The sequence below is a fragment of the Mus musculus genome, chromosome 11 (genome assembly GCF_000001635.26).
Source record: "Mus musculus strain C57BL/6J chromosome 11, GRCm38.p6 C57BL/6J".
Lineage (NCBI taxonomy): Eukaryota > Metazoa > Chordata > Mammalia > Rodentia > Muridae > Mus > Mus musculus.
This window is the reverse complement of record NC_000077.6, coordinates 98907676-98925226: the sequence shown is the minus strand read 5'-3', so window position 1 is coordinate 98925226 and position 17551 is coordinate 98907676. Positions and strand designations below refer to the sequence as shown.

General features: G+C 48.2%; 1 protein-coding gene across 6 annotated transcripts; it reads right to left on the bottom strand.

The window, feature by feature from the left end:
* Positions 1 to 1284: 1284 nt before the first annotated feature.
* Positions 1285 to 17518, bottom strand: Cdc6 (cell division cycle 6). 6 transcript variants are annotated; one of them, NR_156128.1, is made up of 13 exons: positions 17246 to 17426; positions 16397 to 16590; positions 14756 to 15040; positions 14450 to 14649; positions 13664 to 13836; positions 12962 to 13068; positions 11213 to 11352; positions 10039 to 10139; positions 8209 to 8273; positions 7083 to 7317; positions 5822 to 6024; positions 4414 to 4554; positions 1285 to 4111 (listed from the first exon to the last, which is right to left on the bottom strand). NR_156128.1 is itself a non-coding variant. In NM_001025779.2 (12 exons), the coding sequence occupies exons 2-12, from the start codon at positions 16575 to 16577 to the stop codon at positions 4022 to 4024; spliced, it is 1689 nt and encodes a 562-aa protein (NP_001020950.1). In that variant the 5' UTR covers positions 16578 to 16590; positions 17246 to 17426; the 3' UTR covers positions 1285 to 4021. The 6 variants fall into 6 exon arrangements, 3 of the variants coding, with proteins under 3 accessions (NP_001020950.1, NP_001349664.1, NP_035929.1); XR_003949441.1 differs by having other exon boundaries at positions 3334 to 4111; positions 13664 to 13839; positions 17246 to 17518; NM_001025779.2 differs by lacking the exon at positions 7083 to 7317 and having other exon boundaries at positions 13664 to 13839.
* Between the last annotated feature and the right edge of the window lie 33 nt (positions 17519 to 17551).

Genomic DNA, 17551 nt, shown 5'->3' with positions numbered 1-17551 from the left:
ACTGGTGGAATTGCACCATGAGACCAGAGGACACACACTTAGGCCTCAGCCACCTTTCTCTTTGGTGGAGAAGACATCAGGAGGAAACGGAGATAATACAACCCCCCCCCCCCCCACACACACACACAGAGCTAAAAAGTAGGACATCAAAGGTGGCTTCCTCCCCAAGTCCCCAGTGCCCAGCCACAGCTTTCTGGGCAATCTCTGGGGACCTGAGTTAACTTCTTGACAGACCTACTTCTCCCTAGCCTGTAGGCAAGTCTCCAACCCACAGCCAAAACCTCCCTGAAGCAACAGAGGTTGCCTGAAGCAAATTAGTAGCATGTCCAAGGGACGGGCTGCAAGGCCCTGGGACTGCCAGAAGGCGGCATTTTTGCAGGGTCCCAGCCCACCTGAGTGTGTCTGCGCCCTGCAGTTTACCTCCAGCTGAGGACTGTTTTCTAGATGGGGGGTGGTGGTGGGGAAGGCAGTCCCTTCCTGGTTTCATTCACTGAATAGCAACCAAGAGTAAGCACTGGAGACCGATACAAATGTAAATAAAGTCTGCAGAGGGCTTCTCCTATGCTGTCTCTTAAACCATAAATAAAACCACTTTGCCCCCAGTCCCCGAGAGTCCAGATATTTTTGTGTTTGTGAAGGTTAAAGGTCAATTGTAGGTGTCTTTTTTTAAAAAATAACTACAGGGGTGTCTCTCACCTTTACTGACCAAGCAGAGGCGGTCCAGCCAAAAAGCCCTAAGGACCTTCCTGGCTCAGCCTCCTCACTGCTAGAATTAAAGTCCTCATGTGTGAATGTGTGGCAGAGTGGCCTGGAGATTGAATTGGGGCTTCCCGTTTGCACAGTAAGCACTTTGCCAACTGAACTGTCAAGGTTTGTCTGTCTGTCTGTCTGGTTTTTGGTGGTGTCTTTCCTTTCCAGCCCCAGCACTGAGGACTGAACCCAGGGCCTTGTGCCTATCAGGCAAGCCCGAGAACTCTTTTATTAAGTTGTCCAGGTTGGCCTTGAACTTGTCCTGTGTAGCCGGGACTGCAGGCCTGTACCACCAAGTCTAGTTTGTTGTGTATCTTTAGAAAGTCCGTACAGGCAGGGCGGACTGAGAATGTGGTTCAGTGGTGATGTTCCTGCGCTGGGGTGGGGGTGGGGCAAGGAGCAATGGGAAGGGAGGGAAGGAAAAGGGCTCTGCCAAGTTTTCTGATTTTTGGGTAGCTAGGCTGGACCTCACACACTCTTGGAATTAGCTAGCCACAGGCAAGTCTTCATTGAGCCAGAAATGGCAGAGGCATCTTGGGGTTGGAATTCATACCAACTTTATTGAGTCTATGTTCTTTCCATAGCGATACCTGACACTATGGAAACTTAATCTGGTTCTTAAAATAACAACAACAACAATAATAACAATAATAATAATGACAAACCAGGATACACACACCCCAGTGTCTTCAAAAGGAGGAAATGTAGGTCAGCATCTTTGCCACTACGCCATGTGGCCTAAGATCCTGGCAAAAACTAGCAACCACAGGCCCATCCCTTTCCACTTAAACTCCCACCACCTTCCCATAGCTTCCAGCTTCGGTGAGAAAAAGCAGCAAGGAAAGGCCTCTCTCCTCCTTTCCGCCTCGGCGTCTGAATTACACTTAAGACTTTGCTGACAAACATACATCAGCCTCTGCTCCCACAAGGGCAGCGGAAGCCAAGCAGGGACTCTAAGTCTGCTTCACGCATCACTGACACAACCCACCCTGTTCCAATTGCTGAAGCCTTAAGAGTAGCAATGACCTAGAAATCGACAGTGTGTGTGGGGTGTGTGTGTGTGTGTGCTGAAGGAAACAAAACAGTCCACAGAAAGCCCTATTTCCAAATGGGGAGAAGACAGAGAGAGGGGAAGGAACTTGGCCCCTTTGAATCTGTAAATGCAATCTTGGCTAGAAGCCAGGGAGGATACAGCCCAGTCCCACTGAGAGTCAAACCCTGTTCCTGACTCAAGCCCTGCAGTTAAGAGGAAGGCGCCAAGCCTCAACTACATCGGAGGCGGGGAGGCCGCTCCTCTTTGGGCAGGATCCTACTATGGACACAGAACAGACAGCAGCTGCCCACAGTGTGGAAACAAACTGTAAAGCAGTCACGTCTCTTAAGGCTGCAGCATCCAATAAAATGTAATTTAAATCAAGCCTCACATCTGTTCTCAATCCCATTCGGTCTCTGCTTCCCATCAGTCTTCGGACAATCTTTACAGTTGTGCTCGTTAACCCTTACAGTTCCAGACTCTCTCCAAACTCCTTGGGAGAGTATGGTCTTGTGCACCGCCCCAGAGGGAATGTGTATTCTATGAGTGAGTGCTTGGCATCCAATCTCCTCTCTACAGTCTTCTGCAGTGGGCAGTGTGCATCTCAGAGGGCGTCGAGCGAGCCCTCCTATCTCATCCCAGCACATCCCATCCCATCCCATCCCATCCCACCTGCTGTGGGGTTCAGATCGCTTTACAAGGATAATGTGCAGGCTGCATCAAACAGTGGCCAACAGATCTCCTGTACCCATATCAGATTCCCAAGCTCGGGGCCGGATCAGGCATCGGGGCAGCAGCCTCGCCTGGAGAAAAGCAAAGACTCAGACAGTTCATCCCAGGCATGGTTTGCTCCCAAGCACTTAGCCAGGTACGAATGCATCAGCAACCTCCCAAACAAGTCGGACTCAGGCACCTTCCTGCCCCTTCCCTCAAAACCACCCTTGCCCGGGCCACACTTTCAAAGCGGCGTTGTAATGGTGCCCTCTGGTGTCCCTGTCACAAACTGCCACTTGATGCCAGGAAGATGAACTTCTCTAGGGAGCCTAGAAAGAGGGGCTCAGATGAAAATTCATCCGGAGCTGCATCCTATTGAAACAATGGCTCTGTCTGAGGGAAGCTAACCCTGAGGCAAAGTGTGAGAGAGTATTTCCACTTGCTAGTTATTTTTAATTTTGTTGTTGTTGTTTCTGGAGTCTCTGTAGACCAGACTGTCCTGGAACATGTCTGAAACACAGGGACCCGCCTGCCTCTATCTATCACCTGCGGGCTGGGATTTAAGGGTGTGTACTACCAAGGCCCGATGAGAAGGTATTTTCTTATTAACCTCTGAAAACCTAAGCTACCATGGAGTGTGGCTGCTTAAAAAGACGAACACAAACCCATAAAATGGCTTGAAGGGTAGGCGCTGGTCGCCAGCCAAGTTTGATGGCCCGAGCTCAGTCCTAGCGGTCCACACCGTAGAAGGCAAACAGCGACTCCTGCTGCTTGACTCGGATATGAACACCTATGTGCCCGAAAACCCAGAGACAACAAATGCAGCCCAGACAAACGAAACTTGAAAATAAATATATTCACAATCTGTAGTTATTCTCCTCGTCACCCCCATACTGGTGGGGAGCACGGGAGATTCTTCATCAGTCCTTAAAAAGTCCAGGGCAGCAACACCTGTCACATGAATGAGGCATCCTCTGAACACAATGCCCTTCCACGGAGGCTCGTAAATTTTCCTGGATCATTCCATTTCATCCTTCTAAACTTCAAAGTTCTTTACAAAATATATCCTTTGTAGACAGAGGTAATACATACACACACTCTCCAACACAAGTCCGTATATACTCGTAGGCACTGTGTTTAGGAATGTGAAAGGGGAAAAGTACTGAACATTGCTTTAAAAAGGGCCACTGTTTTTATTCTTACAGAGTCTCATGTAGTCCAGGCCAGCTCAAGCTCACTATGTAGCAAAGGATGGCCTTTAACTCTTGACTCTATTTCCCAAGTGCTGGGATCACAGGCATAAAAGTCACCACACCCAGCTACTCGGTCATTTTTATGGGTAAAACCAGTAAGAACCAAAGATATCAGCCAGCGCTAACACTCATGAATCCATACACTAAAATTTACTGGTGCGGAGTAAAAAAGGCCGTAACTGTTTCCAAACGACCTTACTAAAATGAAGATTCTGGGGGCTCTCAAATGCCAGTGGGAGGGACACCTGCAAGTGCCATGAGTAAGAGCCATTCAGGGCAGACCAGCAGCGAGGATGTTCCCGGTGAAAGCTTTGCCGTTCAGGACATGCTCTATTTCCTTTTCTTCAATCTTCAGAGACACCTGGAAAGAGAAGAGGTCTTTCTGTGATGACGAACATCGGCGCTCACGCATGCACACACTTGCAGGCGCACACGCTGTTACACCCCCCTATCATATTCCATTCTCCTCAAATGGACAGGTTAACTGCTGCCATCCTCAATGGCCCGAATCACATCACTCCGTTGTCCTCACATCCTAAGCCCTAGCTGGCAGAAAAGCAAACTGTTCACTAGTCACTTCTAATCGTTACTTTGGCAGAGGACACGCTCGCCAAGACAGGACAATTAAAAGCAGGGACACGCACAAAAAGCCATTACTTGTACCTTGGTGAGGCGGCTCTCCTTATTTTTCTTTAATCCCACAAGGCCCCTGGACTCCAGGAGTCCTGAAAGGGACAAACACTCAGACTGGTCTACGGCCGTCACCTGCTGTTTGCGACAGATGCTACTGTAGGCTTCATATAACTGGGAGGAAATGAGGGAGAACAAGTGTCACTTACAAGCCACATCTCATAACCTTACAGATGAAAAACAAAAAGAAAGAAGCCCAGAAACTGTGTCTTAAGTTATCTGAATATCTCCCCTCCCACTTTTACTGACCCCTCGAATTGGCAACAGACCTTCCGAACCCCCAATACTTTATGTGATTCTTCTTTAAAAAAAAAAAAAAAAGCTAGAGTGGTGGCATATGCCTTTAATCCTAGCACTTGGGAGGCAGAGGCAGATTTGAGTTCGAGGCCAGCCTGGTCTACAAAGTGAGTTCCAGGACAGCCAGAGCTACACAGAGAAACTCTTGTCTCCAAAAACCAAAACCAAAAAAATTTATTATATGTGAGAACACTGTAGCTGTCTCCAGATGCACCAGAAGAGGGCATCAGATCTCATTACGGGTGGTTGTGAGCCACCATGTGGTTGCTGGGATTTGAACTCAGGACCTTCAGAAGAGCAGTCAATGCTCTTAACTGCTGAGCCAGATTTATTTTATTTTGTGTTTTGCTGCCATGCATTTATGTATGTGTACCATGCTCATGCCTAGATGCCCACGGAGAACAGAAGAGTTGTTGGATCCCCTGGCACTAAAGGTACAGATCCAGATGTTTGTGAGCCACCATGTGGGTGTTGGGGATGGAACCTGGGTCTTCCGCACAAGCAGTTGTTAGTGACTGCCCAGTTTTCTTACTCTAAGGTAGAACTTAGGAACGGGACTTTACGTAAGTTTGGGGAGGGGTTGGGGGAGGACCATAGATGCAAAGACAAAGGTGGGTTCTACACAGCCCTGGCTGGCAATCACCCTGGCTCTGCCTCCTAGCTACCAGGATTACAAGTATGGTACCGCTCTATCTGGTTCATGGCTAACTCAGTTTTTAAATTTTCGGGTAGGGGGCTAAGGGTGGTGAGACAGGATCTTTCTGTATAGCCCTGCCTGGCTCTCCTGGAACTCACTAGGATTAGACTGGCCCAGAGTTCAGAGATCCACCTGCCTCTGCCTCCCAGAGTTTTGTTATTAAAGGCGTGAGCCACCACCGCCTGGCCTCAACTCATGTTTCTGAGACAATGTCTCACGACGGTGTAGCCTTGGCTGGCCTAGAATTCCCTACATAGACCAAGCTCTGGGTCAAATGTAGCAAAAGCTCCACTCGGCCCTGCCTCCTACTCATCGTTAATTCCCAGGGCCTTTTGGAAAGTAGCTTTGGCAAAGCCTCAGCCCCACCTGCTGAGACGCGAAGCTTACCTTCCCCAGGGTGACCTCTTTGATTTTCAGCCGCCGGGTCAAAAGCAGCAAAGAGCAAACCAGGATCTTCTGCTGGAGAGGAAGGGAATCCTGTGTGTTTTCTTGGCTCAAAGTCACCCTGTTCCCATCAACTTCCGAAATGACTTGGGATATGTGAGCAAGACCAACGCGCTTGGGGACCGGCGACTCGCTGGGTGATTTACCTGCAAAGTAAGCAAACTTTGTCCAATTCAGTTCCTTTCCTTCCCTCCTTCCCTTTGTGTAGCTGTCCTCAAAATCTGTCCTCTGCTTCCTGAGTGCTAGCACCACCACCATCTGGCACTTTACTCCATTTCGAAGATAATCGCCTGTGTATGTGCGGAGACACATGATGCAGGTTTTAGCTAAAGGAAACCCCCAGACCCACGTAACGGCACAGCAGAGTTCTGTTTCTGGGGCGGAAGGTGAGGGAAAAGGCAGTTCCAGAAAGCAGGCTTGCCTTTTCTCTAGGAAATAACGACCCAGTCATCTTGTCCTTTCGGATGTAGTTTCGTGTTGAGAAGATAACGAATCTACCCTCCTGAATAAGCAAGAACCCAGACAGATGCCAGCAAGCCTGGCTAACGGCCTCAGAGGTTGGCCGGGGAGTGAAGTCGGGCGCCATAGCACTTGCCTTGCTCAAGGACCCTCAGTTAATCCTCAGCCTAAGACTCTGAAGCAAAGACGACTGCCTGATCGTTACGAAAGGAAAAGGAACAGTTGGAAAAATTATCTAATATTTTAATTAGATATGAGTCAGATGGGCGGGTAAGCGTGGCCAGGAAAAGTCAGTCCCACCTCAGGCCCCGCCCCCAGACGGCTTTCCCAAATGACCTCTGAGGTTCAGTCACAGTGTCCAAACTATTTGGCAAGAAACTTGAGAAAATGCCACGGGCTAGCCTAGCATGTAGTACCTACCCTCCCCAGAGCCGGAAGCTGAGCACAGCGGTGAGCACACAGAGGCCCATGGCCCCACTGTTTGGAGAAGCACTGCTGTGAGAGACAGGGCTTGCTCTCTAACAACCCATGCCTGCAGTTACTTCCTGAGGCCATCTGCACTTGCCCCACACCAATCTGCTTCGATTGCTTTACCACAAGCAGGAAGCTGCAGAAGGCTAATAGAGAAACCAGAGCTCCCAAACGGAGGAGCACAAGTCCCACAATGAAGGGAACTTGGAAGTCTCTCCTTACTCCCCACACAATGGCAAAGCCCCCTCTAAAACAATCCCAGCACGACACCTACCCCATTTTCCTGTTTCATGGTTTAAGAGTCCCCTGTGCTGGCCCTGAACTTGTAGTGACCATGCTGAGTGCTGGAATCACTGGTATGGCCCACCATCCTGGACGTCTCGCCAACTTTTTGTTGCCTATCTTCAGTGCTGGGGAACCTTTATTTCTGTGCATTAGAACATTCCTTGTATTTAGTTGAAGTCACCGTCTGTATAGCTTACTATACAGCAAGGCCACTGAAACCAGTCCTAAATGCGTATCAGAAGTCAAAAGAGGGGATCAGGTTACTTCTGTAATCTAGACCTGGGAGCTCTTTCAGCAGCGTGTGCCAGTGCTGATCCCAGGGCCGCTGACAAGCCTGTGTGTCGTTGCTAAGGGACGGGAGCCTGTAAGGACGGGATAACCTGAGGAGCCAGAGAGAGCAGTCTCAGTCTACAGATCGGGCTGCACTGCCCACTCACTGTCCCAGCACTAATGCTGGTTACTTTTTGAAACCCTTTAAACTGTCTCTTCTAGTAAATTCGGATGAAAAAGAGGAAGTTTCTATCTTGAACTCCCAACTAGAAGGAAGGAACAAGTCAGATCCCCTTGTTTCTAAAGATTAACACTGGACACGGAACACTGGTAAGTATACAGGCCACAGCCGGATGACATCTGCCAGTGAAGCAAAGGGAGAGCAGCGTTGTCCGTGACAGCCATGGGGTCTTTGTGCTCTGCTTTGCAGACTGCCCCGAGACGAACTCCTGATCTGATGCTTGCTCATAGCATCTTTTTTCCTTTCTCCCTTCTACGTACCAGGCATTACCTTCTCCTACAGATGGACCTAAAGGGCACCCAACAGGCCCAGAGAGAAGGCGGCTCAACCTTGCAACCTCCTTTTCGTTCCCAGAGCCTTGGAAAAAACCTTACTCCTCGAGCCCCTGCATTTATGAACACCCCTGGGGACTCACAGCCAGTACCACACAGCCTGACACTGACAGGCAAGACTGAAATGACCTACATCTAGCACACCCTGCTCCCTCTTGTACCTGCTGTGTGAAGGCAGATTTAACTGTGTCTGCCTATCTTTCCCTCTCCTCATCAAGTCAATTCAAGGTCTCTGTTTAGAAAGGCCGACAGCAAAAGGGTAAGCTACTCACATTCGGAGAGTGGTTTGAGGACTGTCTGGCTCCTGACATCCGACTCCACAATTTCTATAGCTCGCCTAAAAACAAACAAACAAAATTTTTTTTTCCTAAAATTAATTTAGTATGGCCCAAACCAAATACCACACCAAGCCACCAAACCCCAAACCAGAAACATTAACATTAAAGAAAAAAAAAAAATTAAGGTTGGGCTGGAGAGATGGCTCAGCGGTTAAGAGCACTGACTGCTCTTCCGAAGGTCCTGAGTTCAATTCCCAGCAACCGCATGGTGGCTCACAACCATCTGTAATGGGATCCAATGCCCTCCTCTGGTGTGTCTGGAAACAGCTACAGTGTGCTCATATAAATAAAAAGAAAAAAAATTAAGGTCCCTTACAAATTTGGTGCCACAAAAGGCAAGCTCTCAACCACCTGTAACTTCAGTTCCAGGGGATTTGATGCCCTCTTCTGGCCATCACAGGTACCGCATAAACATACTATACAGACACAGTCACAGTATACATGCACACAGCTAAAACAAAACAAAACAAAACAAAAGTAAATAAATCTTAAGGGGTGGGTTGGAGAGATGGCTCAGTGGTTAAGAGCACTGACTGCTCTTCCGAAGGTCCTGAGTTCAAATCCCAGCAACCACATGGTGGCTCACAACCATCCATAATGAAATCTGATGTCCTCTTCTGGAGTGTCTGAGGACAGCCACAGTGTACTTACATATAATAATAAATAAGTCTTTTTTTAAAAAAGAAAAAAGGTCTTAAGAGGCCAGTTTACATAGTAAGTTCCAGACCAGTAAGTTACCTGGGAGACCCTGCCTGAAAATCAACTGGGTTATGTTGTAGCCTAAGGGAGACTGACCTGCCTTTAAAATAAAAATGCTGGGAATTTCGGAACTACTACTACCCTTCTTGCTTTTACAGATGTCAAGTAGGCTGTCATACACTGAGCCAGTAACATTCTAGATGAGGAAAAATGCCCCGGGTAGACGGGATAGGCAGTGTGGAGGCTGGACAGCATTCCCACACAGCAGACCCCAAAGAGGAGTTCTCAGATATAGGACACATGTTGGCTAATCTTGCTGGCCTGCATGGCCATTACTCATAGCTGTCGTCTTTACTCAAGGAGTTTGCTGACTGGGGTGAACTTTCTGTCTAGATCATGCCATCTAGCAACAGGGAGAGCTTCCTCTCCCACTGTTCTTTCTAAAGTGCTTTGCCCACAGGAGGCCATGGGCAGACCTGGATCTTCTGTAAGGCAATAGGGGGAAGTGGGACCAGCGGGCCAGCACAGCAAGGATCATTTTAATGGACCCAGTGCCCCTACCGGGAGGAAAAACTTTCATCAGTCAGCACAGAGGCTTTCCCCAGCAGGAGGGGCTGGGGGACAGAGGAGAGAAAGAGGTCTAGGGTAGGACTTGCGGGACCACCAACTGGAAGGAGGAAGGGGTGCCCACAAAAGCAGAGGAAAAAGAAAGTCTGAAGGCAAAGATGGTTCAGGTCCATAAATAAACCTGCTTGAGACCAGCGAATGGAAAAGCAAACTGGAGTCTTTTTTAATACAAATGTAATTAACCAATCTATAATCACCACGGGGAGTGCCGGCAACATCTCATTTATTTCTCCCTCCGTAGGTAATGGACTGATAATGTCTCAGACATTAACATGGTGGAGACCCAGCGCTCCCCACTGAGAAACAAGTCCTCTTTTCTGAGCATGGATGGAAAGAGGCAGTGTGGAGCCTCTTAAGTCACATTCATCTGAGCGACACCAGGTCACCGACAATGTTTCCTCTTTTTTAATAAAAACAGTCAACAGTGCTATAACTCACCTGCAAACATCCAGCGCTTTACGGATGTCTCCTGAAACAGCAGACACTTTGCGGGCACAGAACTGGATCGCAGCACTGTCCAGAACCTGGTCTTTTGACACCTTCAGACAAGACCCAGAAGACAAATTTGAGTCAGGCTTAGTCAACACTGGCCCGAAATCCTAACTAGTAGGAGACTACAGCAGGAGGATCTAAAGTCAAGTTAACACAGTGAGACTGACTCAAATAAATATATAGTAAATAGAAATGCAAAATAAACAGAGCTCAGTATACAACACTTACTATTATTAGCCTGAGTACTGGTAATAAATAGAATAAAAAGTTTTGCTGGGCAGTGGTGGTGCACGCTTTTAATCCCAGCACTTGGAGGCAGAGGCAGGCAGATTTCTGAGTTTGAGGCCAGCCTGGTCTACAGAGTGAGTTCCAGGACAGCCAGGGCTACACAGAGAAACCCTGTCCCGAAAAACAAAACAACAAAAAAAAGTTTCTCTTAGCAAATTAGATTCTAACCATATATAAGTATTTTCATAGACTAAGTAATTTTGGGAGTGGGAATGTATGCTCACAGCTCCAAGTTTAAGGCTCAGTATTGCAAAGGTCTAAATCTAACTGGCCTCCTTTTTAGTTCTAGGGGACACATTGCACGGATTTAAGCATTCTCTGGCCTCCGACTCAGTCATCTGCCTGCTTCTGTTTCTCAAGTGGACACTCACAGCCAGGCGCAGCTCATAGGCCCTACTTTTCAAAATTTATCACATTTGTTTATTTCTGTTTCGAGTGGGGGTGGGGCAGAACATGCGGGCTGCAGCTGTGGAGGTCAGAGGACAACTCCCGGGCTCCTTCCACCATGTGGGCCTCCGGGGCTGAACTCAGGTCATCAGAGCTGGGGACCGGTGTCTTTACCTTGGGAGCCACACTGGCCCGGGCCCCACTTTTTAAAAGCCATTAGGGAAGCGTTTGAATCTAATTCCCACTCTTATTTCACCAGCGAAGCAGCCAATTCATGCTACCGCGTGCAGAAATTCACATAAAAATGCTCTCACTCATTATGGTCCGCAGGAGCTGGCCACACCATTAATAAAGCAATCAAAGGGAAATATTTTAAACCTATGGTTAGTTCTCCATCATGGGGATTATCCCTGCCACAGATTTTGGCACAGTAGCCGGCACTCACCTGACTAAGTCGATCCTGCAAGATGGCAGCTATCTGATTCCTGGTATAAGGTGGGAAGTTCAATAACTGCGGCTTACAGTTTTCTCTAGCTTCAAGTCTCGGCAGAATTCTGTCCGTGAGATCTAGGGTATTAGCAATACCTGAGAAGATAAATAACAATTACCACCAGCAGCAAAACCATCCTAAAAGGAAATTAAGCCCCTTAAGATTCCCTGGCTTAACCCAGCATTTCAACTGTTGCTTCCACTTGCCCCATACCCCATGCTGCAAGCTGAGATGGACCTACTAGGTAAGATGGAGTGCTTAGACAGGTATTGTGAAACACGCTCATAGTCTCAGCACTGGGGAGACTAACACAGGAGGCTCACAGGTGTGAGGCTACCCTGGACAAGGGACCTTGTCTCCAGAAAGAAGGGGGTAAGAAAAGAGATTTCTGTTGAATTCCAGGCTAGCCAGGGCTGCAGCGAGACCCTGCCTCAAAAATAAATCTACTGAGCCAGGCGTGGTGGTGACCCTCCCACCCCTGCCCTCCGGACCCTGTTTCATCACAGCTCTCTGGATGCAGGTGGATCTGAGTTCAAGGCCAGTCTGGTCTACAGAGTTAGTTCTACGACAGCCAGGGCTACACAGAGAAACCCTGACTTGAAAACCAAGACAGACCAAAAAGCAAAGCTATCATTTCAAAATGAGGCATTCGGTTCTTTTTTTTTCCAGTACATACATGACAAGAACTGAAGCCATGGCTTTGTGCCCACTAAGCTCATGCTCTATCAGCAACTCACACCCCTCACTGCCTATGTTACTTTGCATGATTATGTGCGGTGCATGTAAACACTCATGAGTATATGCACTTCTGTGTGAGTGTAGGTGAGGCCCAAGTTGGTGTGAGATGTTCTCCTTTAGGGTTCTGCACCTTAGTTTTTGAGACAGGATCTCTCATGCTTACACAGCAAGCACCTTGCCCAATGAGCCATCTCTCCAACAGCAACCCCTATTTTTTAGTAGTCGTAATAGCAGTAATACTACACTAATACTAATCCTTTTGCTTGCTATGACACCCCAAATCATGATCTTCCTGCTTCATCCTCCCAAACAGCTGTGACCATAGGAATACACTGTGGCGTCTGGCCTCTTTGTCATTTTTATTCCGACCTAACAAAAAAATCAATGTCATGTTATGTTAACTTACTACCATAGTAATTAATTTTTTTTTTTTTTTGAGACAGGGTTTTTCTGTATAGCCCTGGCTGTCCTGGAACTCACTTTGTAGACCAGGCTGGCCTCGAACTCAGAAATCCGCCTGTCTCTGCCTCCCAAGTGCTGGGATTAAAGGCGTGTGCCACCACCGCCCGGCAGTAATTTTCTTATTTTGCTAAGACAGAAAGCTGGCTTATGATCCTCCATGGGTACCAGGGATGCAAGCAGTGCAGAGCTGCATGCAAGCAAAACACTCATGCACATAAATGAACAAACAACAGAGGTCACTAATGTGCACAGGGAAAGCTCACAGCTACAATGGACTAAGCACTGGCTATGAAGGCACAAGGAGCAGGCTTCAGACCTCAGAAGGTGGAGCTAAGATGCCCAGGACAAGCTGGCCAGTGAGTTCCAGGTCCAGCAAAAGACTCTCCCTTAGTAAATAAAAAATGAAGACCTATGATGTCAACCTCTGGTCTCTACACCAACATACTTCACACACACAGCTACTAAACAACTAACAAAGCTTCACATTAGCAACTGAGCACTAACCAATGAGCACCAATCGGGAGTTGCTTAGCCACGGCCACTCAAACAGTGTGTATAATACATCCTGCCCTTTGCTGTCCAGCTGATCCATCTCGTCCAACACCAACACGCTATGGAAAAAGAGAATGAATTAGTACCAGTAGTCACATTCTCAACCTTCCAAGATTGGATCTGAGCTACCCCTTGGGTTGCTTGCCTTAGGTTGGTAGGTCGACAGCCCCCATCACTAACATCATCCAGTTGTTTTCAAGGAACTAGTTTAAAAACAGTTACATTTTAAACTAGGCCTGGCAGTGATGATGCATAATGTAGGCCCATCTCTTGTGAGTGTAAGGCCAGCCTGGTCTACACTAGTTCCAGGACATCCAAGAATACGCAAAAAAAGCCCCATTTCAAAAAACAAAACAAAAGCATCCCAAACGAAACAATAAAACCCCCAATGCAACAACAAAACAGTTAAAATTTAAACTCAATAATCAGAAAGTTCAGGGGCTGTGGGTGTGACTCAGTGGTAGAGCACTTATCTAACACACACAGAACCCTGGATTTGAGCCCTAGCACCACCACTAAATAAATTAGAAACTGTATTATCTTTCTTTTCTTGAAGCACATGTACCCATGCCGCAGAGCAAAGTTCTTTCCCTCGGTAACCCCTTACAGACTTTCACTGAGCATCACGCAGCAGACAGACAGGCAGGCACTCACATCATGGGGCCTTTCTCTGCTGTCAAGTGCTTTTCCAGTTTTCTCATCAAGTCCTTCCCAGCTGGTCTGCACAGCTCCTCCCGACCAATCTCCTGAGCAATAGCTGGGAACACAGCCTGGGCACTCCTCAGGGACATGCAATTCAGCAGGATGGATTTAAAGCCTTTTACTTCCTTCTAGGTTAAAACAAACAAACAAACACCGGAGTTATGTCATCTTCAGACAATGATTTCCTCAAACCTGACTGGATCTCAGAGCAAACAGGACACAAGAGTGACACTCTACTTTCTTTGGAAAGATTTATACCCTGAAATAACAAAATTACTTACTTCTAGGAAGCAGTCAATCTCCCAACCATCTATTCTTCCTGAACCTTTAAGAGTCAATTGTTAGCCAGGCGTGGTGGTGCACGCCTTTAATCCCAGCACTCGGGAGGCAGAGGCAGGCGGATTCCTGAGTTTGAGGCCAGCCTGGTCTACAAAGTGAGTTCCAGGACAGCCAGGGCTACACAGAGAAACCCTGTCTCGAAAAACCAAGAAAAGTCAATTGTTGGGGCTGGAGAGATGGCTCAATGGTGGCTGCTCTTCCAAAGGACTCAGGTCCAATTCCCAGCACCCACATTGCAGGGCACAACGGTCTAGAACTCTAGTTCCAGGGGGATCCAACATCCTCACACAAACATACATACAAGCAGAACACCAGTGTGCACTTACTAGCGCGCACACACACACACAAATTGATATATTATCTCAGCAAAAATATCCATAATTCAGATGCTTGGTGTACCTTGAAGTCTTGCAGAATCCGGCTTAAACAGGCAGTTTTTCCAGTCCCAGGAGCGCCAGAAAGGTAGAGACTGCCAGCTTTCTTCCCACAGATGTGCTCCTTCAGAAAATTCCTGATGACACCCATCTCCTGCTCTCTGGCAGGCAGCCGATCCGGGACAGCTGTATTCAGGACGAGCTTGGCTTGCTGATAGCAAGTGCCTGTGTCGGACAAATGAACAATTAAAGACAAAGCCGAAGGTGACTGGGTTTCATTCAGACCCACCAGCACGGTCCCTGATGGCTACTCTACCACGTAAGGACTCACCTTCTTGCTTGAACAGTCTTATACACACAGACTCCTTCTCCGGCGGACATTTCTGCTCAGGATCTGCTTTGCTCTCTGGACTTCTTTGAGCGGAGGAGGAACGTATCTGGTGTTGGCGAACTCTGTCTTGTTCTTTTGGGGGGGAAGCCTTAAATGTCGGCTCATCATCGAATACTAATCTGCACCCCTTCCACGTATGTGAGCGAGGGGGTCCGTTTTCTTTCTTGCCCAGCTTTGGTGGAGAACAGGGAGATAACCGGGGAGTGTTGCACAGGTTGTCATCGCCTGAAACGTGAAGCAGACATGCTCAGTCAGAGCGATGCTGTCAGCCACCTAAAACACTGTCTGTCCTTCACTGCGGAGGGCAGGAAAAAGAACCACAAAGACCTCCCCCACGATCAGAAAGAGGTGAATCGCTTTCTTTTTTTGAGACAGGATTTCTCCTCAGAGCCCTGGCTGTCCTGGTAACCCGGGAGGCCCCTGAACTCACAAAGGACCTGCTTGCCCCTGCCTCCTGAGTGCTAGGATTAAAGGTGTGCACCACCATCACCGGCAAGAGGTGAATTTCTACCCGAGTCAGAACCACAAAAGAAACTTCTCACCAAGGAGCAGATGTGGCCACCAGATGGCACCCCTGAATCTTATCATTTGGTAGCAACCTAATGAGTTCTAGTGGTGTGAAACTGTAAGATTCTTTTTAAATAAGCCTCATCAACCTTGGCGCTCCCGACATCTCAGGATAAGTAAGCTCCCTCTATAGGGAGCTGTTTGTGTGCACTGCTGGATGCCCAGCATCCTGGTTAGCTCTTACTCACGGTTCCAATACCACCCCCTCAACGGGAACAATCTTCAGATATGGCCAAATCACCCCCCACTCACAACAGACGCTCTCTGTACACATCTACCCATAACACCAGTACAGAAGCTCTTAGACTGGGCACGTAGGGCCGGTGGTACAGCACTTCCTAGCACATATAAGGTCTTGGGTTCAACCCCTAACATCCAAGCAGCTGCAACATTACCACACACAGTATGCGTGGTAGCGCGGGAAGGACCTCAAGTCTGAGGCAATCCTGGGCTACAAAAGCGAGTTCCAGGCCAGCCTGAGTTAGAGATCATTTCTCCAAAAACACCAAACACATCGAAAACCGGAAATGGCTGTCAAGTACTATTTGATAGCAAAAATTAAAAAAATATTAAGAATCTCATCAAATTTTTCTTTCTCAAGACAGGAGTTCTCTGGGTTAACCCAGGCTGGCCTGAAACTCACTCTGTGGACCAGGTTGGCCCCAAACTCAAGAGACCCACCTGCCTCTGCCTTCTGAGTGCTGGGATTAAAAGCAAGCTCACCACCTCCCGGGTTATTTGTTTCCTCTTAATTTCACAAGCACGCAGGCGAGTTCCATAACACTATAACTTCAAGGGAAATGTAAAGGACAGAACTAAGGAAATGAAGATCAAACCTAGGTTCCTTAGCAAATGATCTCTAGTGTACGGCTCAACCGTGAAATTCGGTACACACTTGGCAGCCATTATGAAGGCAAATACAGCTCTGGTTTTAAGAGCCAGGCACCTCAGCATCAAGGCAGGAAAGGCTGAGAGCTCAGTCACAAAGTCGCACTCACAAAGCGGAGGGCTTACCCAGACGTTTTCGGGGACTGAGAGGCAGAAGTTTTACGTCCACACACGGAGTGGTGGGTACAGGCTGGACGTTTCTAAGTTTTACTTCACAATCCCGGGAATTGGGTTTCTTCAGGGTATTAGATAGCTTCTTTTTCGGAAAACCGATGGTAGCTTGTGTCTGGGATCTGGTTTGAGGCATGATGGCCACACAACTGGATACAAAGGAAAATCAGGAGAGCAAAGAGAAAAACACACAGAGCAATATAAATAATTATATTGGGGACCAGCACTCCATAAATCACGTTAACATAGCATTTTTAACATTTAGTTGTGCTTCCCATGCAAATCTATGTAATAAAGGGTAACGTCTGTCTGCCTAGTACGTGTAACATTCCGTTATACACATATTACACACTACAGTCTTACCATACGTCAAATGTAGACACTATTAGCCCTCTCTTAAAGAGATAGTCACAGAAACACACGGCTATCACCCTGGGCACCCTGGGACCAGAAGCCAAGTTCTTACACTTGTATGATGCCAGAAGTCTGTCTCCATTTATTTCTATAATACTTTAGCTCCTTCCCTGCAGACATGTGAGACGTCTTTAGCACTGGTTTGGTTCCAGACCGTCACCTTTAGGCTCTCCCAAGTCCTGGGCAAGGGCAGCTGCGTCCTCTGCTCAAAACTAGCCAGCACTCCACCAAACTCCCGACCCCACCCTACACCGTTTCCTCCCAGCAGCTCTCTCCTTCCCAACGCGGCGTGCTCGAACCGCTTCTAGAGCTCACAACCCCCTCCCTGACCCAGCCTCAGACCCCAGGCGATTTCCCGCTCTCCACCGGCCTTGCTCGGACCAGCCTCACCTCTCTGGACACCAGACCTCGCGGAGCTTTGCACTCTTCAGGGCCGTGTCGCTCAGTGCACACTCCTCGCGTCTCGATCACCACCGTAAAAACTCTCCCGCCACAAATTCTACAGCAGCTGCAAAGTCAACTCGCGCCAAAGCCGCTCTACTTCAGCCTTCTCGTCTCCCGCCAAAGTCCAGCCAGGCTTCTGATTAGTTGTCACTCATCACCACGCCTTCGCCGGTGACGGCCGGCAGCCAATAGGACAGCCCCAGGTCTCAGCGACCACCACGAAGTCACACCCACTCGCCCGGGAGGGCGTTA

What these genes read in the sequence shown, in the direction of transcription:
- Cdc6 (NM_011799.2), bottom strand. Translation starts at nt 16,975, where the DNA reads ATGTCTGCAGGGAAGGAGCTAAAGTATTATAGAAATAAATGGAGACAG. An exon ending in GCAGAGAAAGGCCCCATGAT is followed by an intron (nt 13,069 to 13,663) that starts GTGAGTGCCTGC and finishes CTTTTTCCATAG; the next exon opens with CGTGTTGGTGTTGGACGAGA. An exon ending in CTCCCGATTGGTGCTCATTG is followed by an intron (nt 11,353 to 12,961) that starts GTTAGTGCTCAG and finishes TTATCTTCTCAG; the next exon opens with GTATTGCTAATACCCTAGAT.